At 42.2% G+C, this 20827-nt stretch overlaps 1 protein-coding gene across 1 annotated transcript in view; it reads left to right on the forward strand.

Moving 5' to 3' along the window:
• The window catches only part of IQCH (IQ motif containing H), a 71681-nt gene that overhangs the window by 38534 nt on the left and 12320 nt on the right, over window positions 1-20827 (forward strand). Inside the window, exons 15-16 of the mRNA XM_087745458.1 lie at window positions 9655-9775; window positions 11542-11828. Of these exons, the coding sequence (XP_087601584.1) occupies window positions 9655-9775; window positions 11542-11828 (408 nt within the window). The remainder of the gene's footprint in view (window positions 1-9654; window positions 9776-11541; window positions 11829-20827) is intronic.

The following is a 20827-nucleotide window of genomic DNA, read 5'->3' on the forward strand; positions in this document are numbered from 1 at the left end:
GTCCTATTACAGTATGTGGACCTGTTTCTTTTGATAATGAAGACATTGTGTCATCGGCATAGGCTGCCACAGACAAAACGTATGCTGGCAGGTTATTAAAAAATTCAGCTTCTTGATGAAAGACTATCCTGCAGGCTAAGAGTACAGTGAAAAGACTCTCCATTCTGGTAGAATTATTAGAAATGAGAATATGACTGTAAGCACTAAATTATGGTAATACTTACAAATGGCATCATTTGCATAGCAGTTTAAGACACGATACCCAGATTTTCCTCATTGGTATGTAGTAGGCAACAGATTAAAAATAATGTAGTTTGTGAGTTTGAACTGTGTAAAAATCTATTCCGTCTAAAAATGAGACTGATTTTAGATGCCTCATTTCAAACATAACATTGGGCCAACAAAAGTGCAGGACAGGATTATCGATGTATTTTACCTTGTTAACTTAATGCAGCATCCGAGTTATCCGAACAATTATTTTGCTACTGCATAAAGGGCAGAATTCACAAACTGTGCTGAATGTCTCTGTAAGGCCTTCATCCTACTGTGCACTGCTGAAGTCCGGCAGCATATAAAAAATGTCATCCTGAGGCCCGGATTCTAATGATATTCAGTATCAAGAGAACTGCAGCCTCCAGAAGTGCACATCTGGCAATCGTGAGGCCATTTGTGGAGACATTCTCCAGTGCGAAAAAGAATACCAGGATCTGGCCCCAGTTACGTGCAAAAACACCAGTAAGTACTGAGACACCGCAGCAGTTTGATTGTATCTTGCAACGTGAATGACTATTGCAGGGAGCAAATAAATTAACAGATTTTTAACTGTTTAATATATGCACGTAAGGCACATGTGCTGTGTAAAATGCTCTTATGCCATTCTATCATGATTTTCCAACCTATATTCTGTACCAATTCAGGTTTCAGTTAGTCAGTGCATAGCGAAAAACGTGGTTCTGCTACTGCTAGAGTAAGTGAAAAAACAACAGGACAATTGCACGAGGGCCTGTCTGGAATATCTAGAGAAAGAAATCCATAATAGTTATTAACCTAGCGTATTCCAAAGTGTGTTAGGAAGCTGGGTACCTCGCTCCTGTTGAAAGTCAGCAGTTCAGTTTTTGGAAAATCTCACCTATACTTATATGGACCCTTGCTGGGAGACTGTAAATCCACGGAAGAGAAAGCTATTAACTATTGTCGCTGATGCAGTCTCTGGCTTAGAGGGATTCTGAGCTGCAAGTTGTCGGAGGCTGGGAGAGTACCTGAGGAATGGATGTGCTTGCTCGGCTTTCATACTTCCCTGGGCACCCACTTGTGACCGCTGTCAGAGACGAGATGCGGGGCTAACGTATAGACCTTCCTCAGCCATACTTTCATGACCTGCAAGAAAGACGCAGAGATGCCCACTCAGAATTCAGGCTGAAGTGGACTACAACGTACACGTCGTGCCTTTTGTTTGTTTTTGAACAGACACCAGGCTGCCAAAGTCTGCGATGCCTCCTGGTCTCTGACTTCAAATCTTGGGCCTCAAACTGCCACCCCAAACCCTCACAACGTGTGCGGTCCTCTTCCCTTTGAGAGGAGGGATAACATCGCCTTCTGTTAGTGTTGCCTTTTTTGTCCTTTTAACAGTCCCCCTTTTACCTAAAATAACACAGGAGTACGCAGAGATCCTGCCCTCTTGTCTAACTATAGAACTCTAAATAGTATCTAAATCACTAGATTAAATTAATAGTCAAATTAATTTTAGAATTAACTTTTATTACACTGTAACTCTTAATTAACCACCAGGACCAGCAACATAATGTGAGTTCACCTATCAGCAATCCTAAAGATAACGAAGATCAGGCGGAAGACAAAAAAAGGGATAAATGTGGGGATAAAGAAGAGCTGAAAATGCAAGACTAGAACAAGACACAGAAAACCAAGCAACAGCTATTCTCTCAATAAGCCATTATAATTGGCCATAGCTACACAACCATTTCAAAACTCTCCATTAGATATCCGCTGTAGAAGAAAAAAGCTATTTAATGTGCTTGGGCAGCCTACTGTTTTAAACGTTAGAGTGTTTGAATGTTACTGCCTCCAGTGCGGCACAGTATTTTGTGACGGTTTCTTTTCCTTGTAGGCTATATCTTGGTTAATTCACTAACATGTGTAAGAGGAAATCAAAATCTTTTCAAAAGGTGACAAATCCGGAAAATGCGACTTTGGGTCTGAGTTGCATAAAGCAATATTCAGACGCTGGTGATTGCTGGATTTTTGCACTGATTGCGGTTGGCAAATGACAGTTTCAAAGGCCGAGATAAAATGCTGCAAAATGCTGGCTGTTCCTTTGAATTTTTTTGGTCAGCTTTCAGAAGTCCTGCAACAAGTAATTAGATAACCTTTGTGATTATCTGAAAATCAGGAATAGCGGTGAGATTTTTAACCGGTTGAGTGAATTGCGTTCACTATAAGAAACCTGAAGCTTACATACCACCTCTTGCTTCTTTACTTAAGTAAGGAGTTCAGAGTAAAGAGCATATGTTTATGAACAGGTCAAAATAAAACCTACCATAATTCTGTCAGAGACGTCATTTTAGAAACACGGCATCGCCAGCACACTAGCCTTGCTGACTGTCTTTGAACGCGGTATAGCTTCCTAACGCCGCTTTTTTCCTTTCTGCTGCCCATTTTCACCCCTCTGATCACCTCCTGTAACTCCACCAGCTTTGTTCTGGGGCAACGCTACAAATATTACTGAAACCGGAATAAATTGCGAGCAGCTGAATTGGTCTTAGTGTAACACCTAAAGTCTGCCGAGGGGGTTCTTAAGCAAGTAGTCCTTGCTGCTGCTCTTGCCGCACAGGTGCCATTGCAGGTGTGGTACTTTTTTCAGCCTGAAGAGGGCCAGAAACATTGACAGATAGACAGAAGATGCATTTACAGCATTTTGACAGGCTTTTAAAATTTCTTCTAACTGGTATGATGTTTGATAGGAAAAGAGAAAGAACCCAACGAGTTAAGAAAGGATTCGATTCCTGAGAAAGCAAGGCAGTTGCAGGTTGTTTCCTAGTGTGGGCAGTGCTTTGTCAACAATATATCCTAAATAGTTTAAATATTCACCCTATCTGCAAACAGACCGTAGTGCTCTTATTCAGCCTATTAATATATCTACGTAGCTGCCATGGTGATGGTTCAGGTGATTCTTAAATCCCAAGTAAAATAAAGCGTGATAATTGTATCCCTTGGTTAAATTAAAGCCATGATATCCATTCCGAAGACGTGCAATAATCAGATATGCAAGCTGTTGGTTTGTATGTCCTATTGATTTAATATGCTTCTAATCAGTACATAAAGCTATAGGCCTGCAGTGTTAATTTTTCATATGCTTACAAAGTACCCTTTGATTTTCTGTCACGCGTTAATTACAGCGTTTTGCCATTAAATAGGAAGCTTTGTGTAAACTAATTACTAGGTAATCATTGTCTACTGCAAGCGTGCTGTTTGTACCTTTTATTTTATTCTAAAAATGCACAGATCTCGCAGTCTGGAACCACTATACCTTCCAGCCATTAGCTCTCACTAATTCATAGCATTATTGTGTTAAGATTGTAGGAGTTGTAATTGTTGTGGTATCAGTGCTGTTAATTACCGGAGTAAACAGTTGAAATGGTGCCAAGGTCTATTGTACAAGGCAGAGAAAAGGAGGTTTAAATGTTACTTCCACCATCTGGGGACTGGAGTAGAGGCAAATGCTAGAAAACAGCAGTGAGGCAATATCAGAACTTCAGCTCCAGGGTTTTAGGCCATATGGATCCAGAATATTTTGAATCAATTGAATTTAAGTGCCAGTTTGTAGCAATAACAGTGTGGAAGGAGAGGATAAAGCAAGAGCACTAAAGAAATCTGAAATCCGTTAATGTTATCGCAGCCAATAAAATGCCTGCTTGGATTATTTTAAAAATGTTTATTTTGCTAAAATCCAAAAAGTAACACATAGGCAACTCTAAGAACAGAAGAAGTTTAACTGTGTGTTGTTTGTGAAACGCAATGCAGGTTTTGTCTGACAATTCCTTTAGCGTTACAGCTCAGCAATTTAGATAAAATCCAGGGAAGTGACTGTGGATCATCTATATGATGTCTTTTTTCTTTTTGGAATTCGTTAGAATCCTTTCTTCAGAGATACAAGCCGGAAAGGAGGGCAAGCGAACAAAAGTGAACAGAATTTTTAGAGACCGAGATAGAGAAAAATAAATTAATTAGGAAAATATTATTAATCTGAGGGCATCTGAATTGTTTGTGCATTTGCAGAGATCTAATTAAAATACAGAAAAGATGGACTCAAATATTACTTAGCTCATTTGGTAATGAGAATTAACGTCCCCATGTCCTGAACTTACAAATGCTGCATTTGAAATAAGCATGTGATTCTTTTGAAAAGAGAGATTTTTGAAGATTATGACAATTATGTTATGTTTTCCTCGCTCTGAAGGTAGACGTGGGGGATCTGGAAAAATGAAGGCTGCAACCTCGCAAAAGACGTGCTTTTATGCATAAAATAGCAATGCACACGGAGCGTTTTTTTGGAGTGAGAAAGCAAAACTATTTAATCAAATTGTTCTAATCTCAAATTACCACGCTACATGTAAAACGCCGAATTATCTGACAAGCTCGTAGAGCTTTCAAGGTCCTCTTTCTGTCTGATTTTTGGTAGCACGGGCTGTAGTGATTTTGTATTTGATTTCCCCACATAAATTGTTTTCAGCGAAAAGGGATCTCGCAGCGTATTGCCGTTGCCAGTTTAGGAGCGTTCAGAGGCAACAGAAAGGATCTCTCTTTCTAAACAATCCTGGTTTGTTTATTTTTTTATTGGTCTGTTAGCAGATGTTGAAGTAGTTCAGGGCACAATGTAAACACGGGCTTTTCAAGGGGGGTATGGTAAGCAGCAAAGTACACAAAGAAGCAAGCCATTGGGAGGGTTGTTTTTTTTTTTTTTTTTTTTGACTCGGCCAGTGGGGTTTTTTGCCTTTTTTTTTTTTATGTGTATGTAGTTGAATTCAGAATTAAAAGAAGTGCTTGATCTTTATATAGTGAAATCCTCAGCGTGCAGAGTGACAGCATGAGCCAGAAGAGAAAACCATGGCCCCATGTGGTGTGAAAAAAGGAACAGCAGTTTAAGTGCTGGAAAGTTGAAAGAGAACTAACCTTCTTGTTCCTTGTAGTCAAGGAAAGTGGCTGTTTTGTGCTTTTGTACTGAAGCATAGCATATGTGCCTCCGTTTGACAAAAAGCCTCTCGAGTCAAAGCGACCCTAGTCCTGTGTGCTGATCCAAAGCGAAGGCCGTGGTAACGAGGGACGGGCTCTCGGGAAGCAGTGAGCAGATAATACTGCGTAAGTGGAGAATTCTGGGCGCCGTTTTCGACATTCTACTTAATGCAAGTCGCAGCCACGGTGAATCGCTTGCCATACAGCTGAAATGGGCCATTAGCTATCAGGGAAAATTGTCTTCGCTACTTTCAGCAGATGGAGCAAATATTTTACAAAGCAATTTTACATACGAAAAACATTTGTGTTTCTTGGTAATGATGGCTGTTTTACATGATGTTACCTTCTATCAGAACATACTTTTCCAGCTCGTGGAAGGCAAAATTGGCACTTTTTAATTTTAAAATTTGCAGTTAACAATTAAATGCCTTGGCTTTAAATCAGGTTGCAAACTTTAAGTAGATAGGGTAGTCAGCGTATCACTTCCAAAAATATTTCCATTTTTATAAACCTCTCAAATTGTTTTGTTCAGATTATGGTTCTGGCCAGCATGTACCTGTCTGAATTAGAACAAATATCAAATCCGTTTAGTTTGCAAAATAGGAAATAATGAAAGTTACTTGGCCGGTCAGACAGCAGTCACTGGGCTCTTCCAGTATCGCCGTGTTTGCTGGCGTGGCCGAGAACGTGAGAATAAGCTCGGCTGGACCAATTCATGCCAAGGCAGCTGGAATAAGTTATCAGAGCTCCGCTGATCGCAGTAGAAAGGATATACTGTATAAACGGTATGAATTGTCATAGTGCTGTTGAAGTGGCATAAATTGCCATAGCTTCATTGACTTCGGCAGAGATGTGGCAGTTTGTTTTGCTGAGGATCTGTCTGCTGATTTTTATTCTTCTCTGGCCCAGTCAGCTTTACTTATTTGGAGTTACTTTCTTCACTCTATTTGCTTGCAAGGTCTAAATAATTTCCTTTCAATCTGAGTTTTAGCTAAAAAGCCCTAGGTCTTTCTCACGCATTCTGCTCTGCAGCCTCTTTCTGTCCCCAGGTCTTTCTTCCTATTTCTAAGTCTATTTCTTCTTTCTATTTATTTACTTATCTTCTCAACAGGCTTTTCTTTGCCGACTGATCTGTCCCGAGTAGATTTCCTACCAGTGCTTTCAACACGTGCCACGTTTTGTCCTAATTTTTTGTTGCATCTGCCATTCTAAGAAAGCCTTTCAAGATTCAGCTAGCAGAAGGGTGAGAAATTATTTTATATTTAGGGGGGAAAATGTGGGTTGTTTTGGTTTTTTTTCATGCTTATTCATTGTTATAAAAAGGTGCAAAACAGATTTGGATAGATTTAAAGATTTCTACATGACGTAAACAGTATTTGGGCTGCTTCTTTTTTACTGGTACTCAGAAACATCAGCTGAAAGACGTGAACGAATGCTCCCTGTTTCCATTGAGCCTACGATTCTGAATTGTTTTGGGCCACATCGAGAGATAAAACATTGGTAAGCTCTGCTGGAGATACCGTCCAATTTAAATGAAATTAGCCTACCAAGCACTGATCCTTTTAAAAGGTTTGACTTCATGAGTGAATGTTGGATCTGGGCTTGAATTTGCCTTCTAAAACTCCCTATGATCAGGATTATTGCCTTTTTAGAGCTTACAGCTGCAAAAAAACTTCAACTAGAATTCCAGGTGCTGATCCTTAAAAAGCAGTTGCCCGACTCCCTTCTGTGAACACCTTGATTATCTAGGGATTACTTGTTAAAAGCACTGTTACGTTGGGTTTGATCTCACAAGAACATTTTTCAGGTTTTCTTGAATTAGTTCTTTCTTTAAAAGCCCCTGTCTTCTTTCTGGAAGGCGGCTGGTTTTGATGCACGCATCCTTCACGGTCAGCGAGTACTGAGGGTGCCTGGACCTGCAAGATGCTCCTGAGCCGGGCACCGTGCAGCCGCGTTGCCCTAGCAGACGCTGGGAGTTCATCCCGTGTTCCAGTCCCCTTCAAACGCTATTTGACCTTATTTAAGCAAGCAGCGCTGGGTCTGTGGAGGCAGTACCACAACAGCCCTGCCTGTCTAATGTCCGTCATATGGACAGAGAGTAGTAGCGTATGACGTTACTGTATGTGTAGATTGAGGTGAGTGGAGTCTCTGCGTCTTACCAGCAGCCTCCATTTGTGAGCCAGGTGCACTGCAAAGTTTGGAAGTTCTTGATTTTGCCCCCAGCTTAGGGGGCTTGCTTTCACAGCCATGTGTGAGCCTCAAAAACAACTCCGTCTAAAAGCAGATACAGCTCTCCCCAGCGCTGTTCCATGGAGCTGGCGCGGTTGCCCTCACGTCCCTCAGAATTGTTGCAATGGAAAATCGTGTCCCAGTTCACATGCCCATAGTTTAATTTTTACTTATACAAGCTTAGTCACAGCACTCTCAAATGCTTCTACACATCCAGCGGGGATTATTGGTTTTTTCCCCGGTAATTTATCAAAGCTTTCAGGCAGCCGTTGCATACCTCTTCTTTTGTTTGGTTGGTTTTATATTTCTTTTTAAATTGCACAATACCCGAAGTTGTTAGATCTGAGGGACGAGACTCAGTGTGACGGAGGTATCGCTGAACGCACTGACAGCCGCAAACTGATTTGTAGGTCAGCAACTCCAGGACATCCATCGTGGCTTGGATCCTCTCCCCAAAGCTGCGTTTGTTTTCACCGTGCAACGAACAACCTGATCTCATGGCTTCTTGGCTTCGCGATATTTCAACGCAAATACAAACCAAGACAAGGCCAACTGATATTTGCTCACTGCGCTATTGTTTTAGTCAGCTGAGCTATCAAAAACCTAAATTCCTCCTTATAGATTGTAAGGAAATGAGCAGTGTAAGACCTGAATCTGAGTAAATTCTGAACTTGGATCTCACGTTTTACCTCGTCCTTTCGTTTTACCATAAGGCTAAGGTCATGCTGCTTAGTATATTGATATACTAAAACCATTTTTTAATGTTTTTTCCGAGATGTTTAAAGTCAGCAACATACTCCTCTCCTTCATATATGATAGGAGCCCACATAGCCCAGATCAGCGTCATTATCTAAGCATCTCAATATATTTAAAGGCATTTTTTTCTCAATTCCCTGTGAGGTGGGGACAGCAATTGTCCCCCTTTCGTGGCTGGCCAGCTGAGGCACAGGCAGAAAGTCGCTTTCCCAAAGTCTCACAGGCAGACTGCATTCGGGACCAAAATACACCTAGGTCTCCTATACGCAAAGTTCATACCCTAGTCATTGGCCCATTCTCCTTCTCCTCGTTCTGGCAGATAAATCACAGTAAGCCGATTTTGAATTTGTATTTTTGGTTACGTCACATCATGTGCTTCATGACAGCCCATCTCTTCAAACTCACTGGTCTGGAAAAATAGATATATAGATATATATATATATATATATATTTTTTTTTTTTTTTTCCTATTCTTAGATGTTAGCCATAAGGTTTTATCATGTTCCTCCAGAGCTCAAGATAACACGATGGCGGCTTAGGACATTGCCAAGATCAGAGGACAGTTGGTCATCTCCTGAAGCACGGGATGCTGAATAGAGAGGATGTAAAACAGAAGCAAAGAGACCCAGGGGAAGCAGGCGAACGCTTATGAAGCAGCAAGAAAAGGAGCCTGAAGCAATAGAGTCAGGGTCCTTGCACTTTATATGCGTGTGTACTTCTGGGACATTTTTGAGCAGTAAAAGCAATGCAGTTAGCTTTGGTATTTAATGGGGTGGTTTTGTGTGTGTGTTAATATAGTACAGAATTTGAAAGTAGGAAAAAGCTAGCTTATCTCCCATAGTATGACTAATGAAATTCTACCAAAGATAGAGGCACAAATACACTAGTGAATTTATGTTACAGATCAGAGAGTGTAAAAGGGTATCTCCCACTTTCAAAACGCTTCTGGTTGATTATTCCTCCTTTTTTTTTGTTTTTAATAACTAAAGGATGTTAGGGTTGATATAACAGCTTAAAGACAGAATCAGCAAAACTATTTCTGTCATATGTGACTATTTCAATAGGCTCAGTTTCAAAATATAAACATTGTAGAAGTTATTGACTGCTGGTATTGATCCCGAAGCAGTTACCAAGTGCTTAGCATTTTCAGTTGCCAGGTCAAATTATTGATACAAATTATAACGAAATAGAGGTTATACTGAAGGGGGGGAGGCATTGTCTTTCAGAGAAGGACAGTTTTCAATAGGAGGGAAGAGTAGTAAGTAGAAAAATTAAAAAAAGGCTTCCTGACTGTGGGTAAACAGTAACCACATTTTTTTTTTTTTTTTTTGCCTGTTGGAGGCCTGGTTTTTAATCACCCCACAAACAGTTTTCATTTCTGTAGTAAAATTGCTTGTGGTTCTATTTAATTTGTTTCTGCAGGAGCCAGCTTTGGTGAAGATCTCCCAGGAGCTGCCGGGCCTTTTAGCACAGCACGTACAGCCAGTCAATGAGAAACGATTCCCTACATGGGAAAAATTCCTCCAAACATTTCTTAGTCAAGGTAAATAAGACTGCAAAGTCGCTGTTAAGTGTTATAAGGAGTAATTATACCATATTGTATGCCATATTCTTGTTAATCTTGGGCCCATTTAAATATTTATCTCCTGTTATTTCTCCATTATGCTTCAAATGTTCATTTACAAATGAATTATAGGTAACTATTCTATCATTCATATGTCCTATCCAAGCATTTAACCTATATTAATCCTGGATTACCTTTCTCGCATGATTCTGAATCAATAAGCACCAACTCCTTAATCCTGGGTTACTGTGCTGGAGGCTGTCACATTTGGCAAAAGGGCTTTAGGGCGTGTTAGCACGTGAGTTTGCCCATAGGTAAACGTGAGAATATTTCATCTTTGTTAGGTGGCGGTGAGCAAACATCTGCGAGACTTGCTTTTCCCTCCCATAGGACCAGGAAGGGAGCTATATGCAAGCGCTGGATGCTGCATACATACGTTGCATAAAGTCAAATGTGCTCGTCACCTTTAGCTGGCTTGGAAAAAAGCTGAGCTTTCTCCCCGCTTTTTGCCTTCCAGGCAGGTGCTGTTGCCACTGAGGATCAGTAATGCGATGCCGTACTGCCCCTTGCAGTATGCTGGCACCGACTCCTCGTTAGACCATTGCCGTGCTCTTTCTTGCCCTCCAACCAAAGGAATATGAACCGGTTCCAATCCGATAGCTGGAGAGCTTTGTCCGTGTGGTGCCGAGTCCTCAGCAGGGCTTCCTGCGTTAAACCACTCACGGCACCTCTGGATCAAAGCTGGCCAGTACCCAACTGGCCTCGAGCTCAGACGTGAGCCCATGTTTGTCCCTAAGAAGCAGTGCAGATAAAACCCTTGTCTAATCACTGCAAATCGGTGTATCTGTGCGTGAGCTTCGCACAGACGTGTTAACAGCCTATATTTGTATGACAAATTTTGGACAGAAAAGATGCAGTGTTTGTGGCAGTAAATTTCTGTGGTGATTCTGCCCTGCTATCGTTTTGTATTATATAAAATGGATATATATGTTTCATACATTTCTTTATCTGTGGAAGAGACAAGGATGACTCAAAGCTTTGAAAACATTTTTTTGAAAAATAATGCCAGTTAACATACATAGTACCGATTTTTATTACATATTAGTTTGTCCTAACTAAACGAGTTATGGCGTTATATGCAGTAAAAAGGCAAATCCAGAATGCCAACCAGTTTTCTTTGCGATTTTCCTACGGACAATCGTTCTAGAAGTTTTGTCAGCTTTTCTAGCCTTCCCATTCACATACCAAGTTCCTATCAAAAGGCAGGCTACTTATCTCAGACCATCGTATGGATGGGAATCTCCAAGATGAGTTCGCAGCAGGAGACACCGCTCCCCCTGAGGTCCCAGCATTGCATTTCACTGCTGTTCTGGGCCTGCCATTCAGCTGGGCTGTAGGACAGCCCAGGATTCATAGCAATGAATATGAACTACCCAAGAGCATATTTCTCCAGTCAGATGTGACATATCCAGTTTGGAACTGCTTGCAAAGCATCTGCAGCTCAAAAGGCACGGAATGAACTGTACGGTGCTATAGTAGATGAGATATCTTCTTTCTCTTCTAAGAGATTCATGGGTTCTAGCTATGCTGCTCACATTACATTTATTTACTTGCTGTATCTCCATGGCAGTCCTCCCTGCGACGTCTGAGCACAATAGGAGCTGGATGGTTTCATTCTGTGCACTCTGAAGAGCATCACATGTGAATTTGATTACTAGCTTCACAGCTAATTCATTTCTTACTAGGTGGTGTGATAGAAGCCTTCCCGCTCTCGGAAAACGTCACAAACCTTACGGTGGATATGCTGATAGAGCCAACAGGCAAGATAAAAATAGTGTCATCTGGAGACCAGCTCCATGCTGACGGTCCTTTGCGATCATCTGGCACTACCATTCCACAATGTTCTGTCGATCCAGCCGTTCTTAATTCACTCTGCTTAAAAATTGGAGAAACCTGTAAATCTAAAGGAGTGCTTGGCTACTTCTCAGTTGATTTTGTGACTTTCATCCATCCACAAACGATGGAGCAGCAGGTGAGCGGGGCAGATATGTTACTTCACGCTGTTCCCCTGGGATGAAGAAATGTCTGTTTTCCTACCCAATTCCAACAGATATCGGGAGAAAGCTTTGCCCTTTTGAGCAAACTTTAATTCTAAGCCGTGAGGCGTGTGGAGGGAGGTAAAGCACATGGTTATTCTGACCATAGCATAAAATTTATACTGGATCTGCCAGGTGGACCCGAGTAACCTTGTTCATCAGCGTGAAGAGTAACAAACCAACAAAGCCTGTAGGGCTGCTTGCAAAGCTGAGTGATAAGAAAATATTTTAATTTCTTTTAATGACTTTTCTTTCCCCAAAATAAGTGCATTCGGCATTAAGCTGGTAATTACAGATGATGGTCTTATGGCTAGGATGATTAGATTATTTTAGTTTCAAAATGTTCTGAATCTCTTGTATTTTGCTCTGTAAAAATAATTACAGGGATTATTGCACTCTTTTGAGTAAACCAGTGTCTGTGAGAATGCAGATGTGAGGTTTGAGGATGAATCTAAGGAAGAGGGAATATTGCCAATTTATTATAGCAAAAAGGCTGGTAGTGATGAACAATTTGGTTTACGTCGCAATGGCCAATTTAAGTAGAGAGAGGTAATGGAAAGCAGTCTAGTTGTTGTGTCTCAAGAAGTTACAGCCCTGGGTCAGGAGTTACTGTTTGGTTCAGGTACAGAAGAGCTGACTGTGGGGGATCAGGCCATTGCGAATGAAAAGGAAAATACGCTCATTCAAACCACTTCTGCTCTTGGTCTGAGAGAAGAATTTACTGCCTGGTGTCAAGAGCAGAGCAGTGCAGGACACCGCTCCAGCTCCCGTCCTACAGCCTGAGGCCACGCACAGCTTTCTGCTGCAGCGCAAACGTGTACACAATCAGTAGTTTGTTTGCTTTAGAGTACTGCAGAATACTTTAGTAGAAAATTAGCAGATCCAGGTACTGTGTGACTCCTTCTGAAATTCAGTTTTACAGTAGTGTCTGACAGCATATCATGCTTCCTCCAGTCCTGAAAACATCTTACTGTGGGCACATTAACTGCAGGCACAGGTTGCACTACTGTGGGAAGAGATGGGTGGCCTTTTGGGGAGTCTAGACTGAAGAATACAGCATTTTAAAGAACGATATTCCAAGGTGAACACCTTGAATTACCTAGAAAGGAAAAGGCTGCTAGGAAGGCGGTGCGGTTTTGGAGTGCTGGAGCGCTGCGTGACTTAGATCAGGCATACCTGAGCAGAATGGAAGGGACTAAATAAAGGCTTTCTCCTGGAATCCTGCCCAGGAGAGCCTTTGGTGTAGATGAGTAATGGGGTCTTTTCAAAAGGTAAAATCAGAACCACTCAAGTGCCCCCAGTGCTCCCTGCCAGAGTTACAAGCCTATCAGCAAAACCTCATAGTCAGCTGTATCAGAACTTTTGACAACATAAAAAGTAATATAATAAATCAAGACAGCAGGGAGGGTATTGACTCCAGGATCTGCTGTTGCCTACGATGGATGGCAGGGAAGCAGAGGAGGGGTGGCCACTGTCCCTTATAATGCGTAACTGAACTTTCAGATCTTATAAATGATGGAGCATATTGTCCCAACACACGCCGCTTTCAGTGCCAAGGAACAAATAGGTAAGAGAATGGATTTAAAAAGGCAATTTAATCCCTGGCATGAATGTTGATGATCAGCCTTGATCATAGTTTGTAACAAAGTATTACTCTTGCATGTTTCTATGCTAGAGGAATCTGGCATTTGTTTTATTTATAAGGTCAGATTTCTTTGTCACAATGTAATCTACTAAATTCTTCCACCACTCAGACACTGTAAAAACCAAATGAAGGGCATTATGGAATACTGCATTCTGTTTAAAAATAAAAAACACTTTCACGAGCTTAAAAACAGCGGAGCCAGCCTTCCCACAGATTTGTGCCTTGAAGTTAAGTTCCCACGTGTTCTCCAGCTGAACCCCCCCTGCAGCCTCTCCTGTTGTAAGGTCACCAGTAAGGTCTCTTCTCTATCCACTTATTTAGGAATCTCATGGGAGTTTAATATATTTGACAGGTGTACAAACCTAAAGCATAATGCCAGACTAAAATAAAACAAAATGAAGTAAAATCTGGGTGAAGAGATTGAGCATTGAATGTTCTGGTAGTGGCCTTGCGTTTGAAGACTAAAGAAAATGAGATAATTTTTAAAGAACATAAAATCCTTATGGTTAGTGATGAAGAGTATTGTTGAGCTTACTGGGTACAACTACACAAATTGAAAATTAGCATATGGATACAGATGCTAATTCAAGATCTGAGCATCAAGTCTCAATTATTTCTTGTGTTTCCAATGCCTCTCCTTGTTTTTTGCTCTTTTGACATTGTTTTCTTCTACAACCTCACTGTTTAAGAAGTGTTTAACTGTACAAGGGCAGATATCTGTGTTTCATGGGGCAGGCCATGTAGTGTGGCTGGACTTAAGAAGATGGTGTCACTGTACGCACTCAAATCCATTTGGGCGCCTGTGTCTCCTCAGCGTCTGAAAATCACAGCTTGGACGGTGCGACAAAGGCTTTAAACACAGGGCTTGTATTTAAAACCAAAGAGTTAGCATATGGTATCTATTGGCAAAAGCTGGCTCTTTGGCAGGGCTATGATAATTATATTCCATTTTAAGCTCAGAGAAGGCTTGAAATCAGGCTTTTGGTAACTGATACCACTGTAGGGTGACTGCGGTAAACCAGAGAACTGGAATAATGTTAGCTTTGAAATACAGATCACAGTTACATTTGACTCCCAAAATGTATTTACACAGGCGTTGTAATTAGAGCTGCGCATAAGCCATATTGGACAACTTCCATGTAAAGGTGCTTTAAAAAGATTAAGGGATGACATTCTCACCCACTGAAGTCAATGGGAGTTTTGCCAATTGCTTTACTCAAGCCCAGAGTTCACCAAAACGCAGAAATGCTTCCTAGATTATTACGGTTGTGACATCTCCTGGCATGAACAAGGGCCTATTAAACAGTCGCTGTTTCTTGTGGTCTCTTGCTATTCCCGTTTGTTCTCTCTTGGGTTTCTTCCCCTGTTTCCAGTTGATTCTACCTTAATATGTCCTGTGTTTGTCAGCATGAACCACAACTTCAACATTATTTAAGCACAGGTTTTTAATTTTAACTAGATGTAGAGGCAATTAATGATGCCATCTGTCTTGTGAGAGAGAGATTACACAAAAGATTGTGCTCCTGAAAGCGCTATTTTTTTTTTTTTTTTTGCAAACAAGAAATCCTGTTAGACTCTCGGAACATTCGCTCACCAATTTCAGAAGTGCCCACTTTAATGCAGTAGCTGAAAGGCTCAGATATGTTTCCTGGAAGTACAGTATACTTAGGCACCTTTGCAAAGTTATATTTTACAGAAAATATCAACCGATACATGGTTATTTTCAGTAACACTAAAAATTAAATATATCATTGAACATCTGTTACCAATACAGTCTGAGTATTTAAATACTTAAAAATCCCTGAAACGTTCATGAAGTTACGTGCTACATAAATACAACTCCTTAAGAAATGTGAAGGGCCAAATAAGTGAAAACGTATTTCTGCCTTTGCGGACTGAGCGGCTGTATGCTGCAGTCCACACCTTCACACGTGCTCCCCCTGCGCGCTCGTGCGAATGGGGCTTCAGAGCAGAGGAAAGAAATGCATGTACTTTGAGCTTCAGGCTCTTTCTCTGAAAGCCTTTAAAAATCTATGTCATAAGCATAAAATTAATTTTGGTATGAACAATGGGGTATTTCTTATATTTTTAAAGATTGCTACTGTTTGTGAGTATTTGCCTTCAACATGCTTTTGTCACGTCACTGTGTCCCTTTGGAGCACTAGTAGCAAAGAGACTCGTGATGGATAAGGAAAAACGCGCGTCTGTCAAACGCACGTGTCCGTGGGAAGCCAGAGCGAATGCAGAAATGAGAACGTAATCTCTGTTTGGGTCGCTGTAGAGCTTCGTGCCCGTCACAGACACAGTGGTATCTTTACTCTCCTGCAGTTCTTGCGGTCTACACTGACCAAAGGGTGACAAGAGGGATGCTATCCTCAGGCCCGGAGGAGCTGGGTGATGCCGTAACCTTTCAGATATAAGATACGTTGCCTCCTGTTTCCACTGGGCTTTCCACGTGCTTTTACTCGGTACCCAAGTCTCTCCCAGCTCCCTTTCCCTCCTCCTCACGGGGGAGCTTTTCAGTCTGTCACTGCGCGCGCAGTCCTAGCTGGCCTGTTTGCTGCTGCTTCTACGTACAGCAAGTAATTCAGAGGCATCTACAGATTGTATCCTCCTCCATCTACACGTAGCTCTTCCTTAAATTATGATAGAACTGGAGGAGGTTGCAGTTTACAACCAACAGCATTGAGGGTAGCGCCTGTAGGAGGATCTAACTCCTGGCTGATTGTCTTCGCACCTCTGTCCTGCGGTCTACTGCACATCATACTTCATTTCTTGCATTTCATTCTTTATTTTGTGTATAACTGAGGCTAAGATTGGAGTCACAGTGCTGGGTTAGCTGAGGAAGGTGCCAAGGCAGAGCCTACCATTGCCTGCATCGCTCTCTGCACTGCCCACCCCGGAGCCCAGCCTGGGGCTGAGCACGGCGAAGGTACCCGCGGGGTTATGCATCGGCTGCCTGGCTGGGAGCGCCCCAGCAGGGATCTGAGGGGCAGAGAAAGCTGGGGACTTGACACAATTCTCTGTTTGCCTCGGGAATCTATTCCTGCCTTGGTTATAAGCATCTTATGATTTGCTCCCGAGGGAAACGGAGATGGAGATAACGCTGTTTTCACTGTCTTGGAGGAAAAAGGGGAGGAAAAAAAGTTGGTGCGTTACATGGACTGAATTGCTTCTGATTCCCACTCTCTTTTCCAAGACTGATCTGTAAAGGCAAGGCCTTGACCCTTCGAAGTGAAATCTTGCACAGTATTGACTGAATGCTGCTCAGATCCCAACTTGTCAAGGAGCTGCACCTAAGTCAGTCCATTTAATTGAGTGGGATGGCTTGAATGCAAAAACTAAGTTACATCCATAGATTTGTAGACAGATAGTTTGGAGAAGCGGGGTCATAAGTCACCTTCATCGGTCTGATAGCTCACACAGCCCTGTACCTCTTGCAGCAGTAGTGAGAGAACACTGGATTCAGTTCAGTTTGGGCGCAAAGATGAGGCAGAACGTACCAAAAGGAGAATTATAGAGCTGGGAAGGTTTAGGTGGGTATTCTCCCTCCGCTCCAGTCCAGTGGCTTAAAAAGACCCTGCAGAGGATGGTGTCAGGGCTGCCAGCCAGCGTCCGCCACGCAGGCAGGTTTGGGGTTAGGAAGAGCCGAGTGCAGGTGTCTGAAGCCCATCGGTCAGCTCTGCTGTTACAATTTAGTTAAGGCTTTGAGGGATGCTTTCGGTGGGATGCATTCTTCTGCATTCACATATGCGTCTTAAGATTTCTCCAGAGAGAATGTAGCCTTTTCTATGTGTTATTTTCAAATGAGAGCCACAGTGTTTTCATTAACCATCTTCCAATCTTACATTCAGCAGGATAGAGGTTAGGGCCAGTTGTAGGGCCCTAAAACTTAAGTTTCCGGGCCAGCACCAGCCCATCCCAGCAGCTGCCACGAGATGGCAGCCGGATAAGATCCTGTCTGCGATCGCCGCTGAAATAATCAATTCTATTGCGGATTTTAAAAGTCATAAAAGCAGCTCTCTTTTCAACGCCCAAGTTGCATTAATATTTTACTAATTGACGTTTTTACAGTGTCATTCAACCATTTCTTTAAAAATAGCAGGTCTGCTCTTCACAATAATGCAGACATCAATACTAGATGCAGATAAAACAGTTAAACTGGAGAAAGAAAAGCTATAATTTAGTAACTCTTTAAGAATTTATGTTTCCTTCCCATCTCAAGTTTACATTTTAAAGCTGAAGCATTTTTATGGCAGTTGTAAAGAATTACACTACAATTGTGACTTTATTCACTTGAGATGTCTTTACCACGGAGCGCAGGCTCTTAAGCGGTGCGTGCTGAAGGGGAGCGTCTCCTGGCAGCACTTGGCAGCCTGTGTGAAAGGGAGCAATCCCAGACTTCATCGTATTTCCTTGGACAAAACAGCCAGTAAGTCTTGCAGGATGTATTTCCAACTATTTTTTTTTCCAGTGATGGGATTCTGGAAAGTCCTAATCTGCTTTGCTTAGCTTAGTCTAAAACCACTCATAAGACTATCTAAAATCCTAAGTGCTGCCTCTACTTTTTTTTTTTTTTTTTAAAAAACATGTCATAATAAAACCCCAGACCTGATTATCTTTGAACTTTCATTTGTTGCTTGAAAATCAAATATTGGTTCTAGACTTCATAAATGAGCTCTGTTCCAGTTTAATTTCTGAACACTTAAGTGTCCTGAAAGTCCCAAAATCTCAAGTTAAAGCTCCTTATGTTATGCTAATTTCCCCTGCAATCCTATCAGGATGGGATACCTACAATCGTAAATACCGACGGCTGCATACATGCCCTTATCGTGTATCCTCAGAAAAGGAGGATGGACTCAAGTAACAGATATTTGTTAATCTGTGTGATTGTATCATTCTTTGCTTAAACTTGACCTTTGCACGGGCCTTCTTCTAACAGCTCCTGATTTACTGGAGGAGATGATAATTCATCTGGTTATTAACTACTTGACCTCCACAGGCATTGCTTTATAGACTATGGAAATACATTCATAAAATAAAATTAAAATAATAATAATTAAAAAAAACACCACAAAACAGCACAGCTCAGATTTTCAAGGCATTCTAGAAGCTTTTGACACTCATTTTGTACTACTTCAAAGGAAACCCTGTTGCAATCCAGGTGATGTTAGTAGAGAGCTGAACCGAAGTGACCTTTCCAGCCTGCTAAGAGAGCAGCCCAAACTAATAAGCAGGTCTGATGTTTCGTTTGTTCTGCCTGCGCTTGGAGCTCTGTGGAGCTGTTAAACTGTTTCCAAGATTATGTGCCGCAAAGGTGGAGTTGGGTTGATGTTTCTAAGGAACGGTTTCATTCATTTTGGGTGGTTGGCTTTTTTTTAACTGGACTGCAGAAACAGCTGCTATTCTATGGGCTGAGACAAAGTGAAAAGCCTTGAATGGATGTCAGTAGGCTCACATGTCTGCGAGTAGGTTGTTTTCAGTTACAGGCTGCCACAGAGAGAAGGGTCACATCCTGCTTGCTTTACTGGGGGATACTCCTCCCTTTGGAACGGGAACCTTGCTGGAAAGCGGTGCTCCTTGCTCCACTGTAACACTAGGCATTGCTGGAAACTAGATCAAGATCTGTTCTTGCTTTTATCTGAAGCTGTGTACTTTTTCTTTAGAGCTCATGTAGTGCCACTCTTACCTTTCCCCCTGACTTCTGCATCAGCTTCAACTGCTTCTACATTTTGCAGTTTTCAAAGGCATTAATAGTGGGAGTCTGCCTGAGCTCCTTCTAGTTACAAGTGGCAATGTCAAGAATGATGAGTGCCCTTTTATTTGCCACATACCATCTAGTGCTACAAAGCGTGCAGGGAACCAAAGAATATGTGGGTGACGCCTTCAATCCTCTCCCAGCGACGGTGGGGAGCGGTGCCGGAGGTCTGTAAATGGCACTCCCTCCTCCTCCTCCTCGCACGGTGCTCTGTGCCTCCGAGCCGCTGGAGGAGCCGTCTGTGGAATCAGCTCTGCTGCAAAAGCCTCTGTCATCCCTCCCAGAGACTGTTCTTTCAGTTGAAGAGTGGCGTCTCCATTTGGGGCAACTGGTGCCGCCTTTGTTAACGCTGCTTTCTTCTCCGCCGTACCCTCATTTCTGTGCCTACCTCTGCTCGCGCCCTCCGTGATGCTTCATTGAGGCTGGCCAGCGGGATCAGGACTGCGGAACTGGAAGGAGCAGCCAAGCCAAGAGCTTCCTGTGCTCTGACATTTTCACAGGCCAAAAGAAGCAGAAGCAAGAGCAATAGGTAGGTCTAAATTATATTGCCCAACTTGGTCACGTCCATGTGATGCGTAGCTCTTCTTGCTCTAACAGTAGATGTTTTTCTCAGTTCATGTTCTTCTCCATACCTGCTGCTGACAGCAACCCTGGCCGTGCTGATTTAGCTTAGTGCTCTGCGTGCCAAAGAGCACTTTCAAAGCAGTGGAAATACGTGATTTTAGCATAAGCCTGGTAACATCTTCACAGAAAATGAGAAGTCATCAACTACGGAGCCCACCTAATTAGAATTCTTTGGACACAGCTATAAAGGATTCTGGTGCTCTCTTCTTTATTACAATTAATTTTAGGTCATTGCACTCAAGGGACACCTGCTAACTTCAATATGGTCAACATGTGCTTAGTACGCTATAATGAGCTACCCTTTTCCATTTGGGAATATATATTGATACATTATTGGTGAAAGGTGGTAGATAGAGCCAGCACTCAGATGTCCGCTGCCCGCTTCCAGAATAAGGGCACCGTACGCAGCTGCAGAGCTGTGGTGTGTCTTCACACGGCTCCACCGGCCAGACTCAGGCCTGCCGAACTTCCATCCTTGCTCAAAACTGCCAAAAATGTTGCCTATTGCCTGATGGCTGTAATTTTGCAAAGAGTACTTGTGACCTTCGGGAACTGGAATGGGACTTAGAAATTGTTCCACTGAAGACTTCAGTCGACTAGTTACTAATGATCTGGCCTGCATTTGAACTAATACAATGGGAAAAAATTATCCATGAAGATTAAGTTAGACCCATTGCCCAGGCCCTGTGTCTTTCCCGTTTCTGTAGCAGTACAAAGGGGATTTAAAGGGCACTTCTGGATTTCCATGGCAAAAGGGAATCCCCTGCTAGGATAAAGCTGGAATCTTATGCCATCTGATCTTTCTTCCTTTCTCCCCACATTAGGGATGTTCTGGGACACGTCCAGGGCAGAAAGGGACATGGCCACAATACAACGTTCTCTGACAATCCCGAGCCAGGAAAAGAATC

The sequence above is a fragment of the Nipponia nippon genome, unplaced genomic scaffold, assembly GCF_047370975.1.
Source record: "Nipponia nippon isolate SJK-2023a ecotype South Korea unplaced genomic scaffold, ASM4737097v1 scaffold_9, whole genome shotgun sequence".
Lineage (NCBI taxonomy): Eukaryota > Metazoa > Chordata > Aves > Pelecaniformes > Threskiornithidae > Nipponia > Nipponia nippon.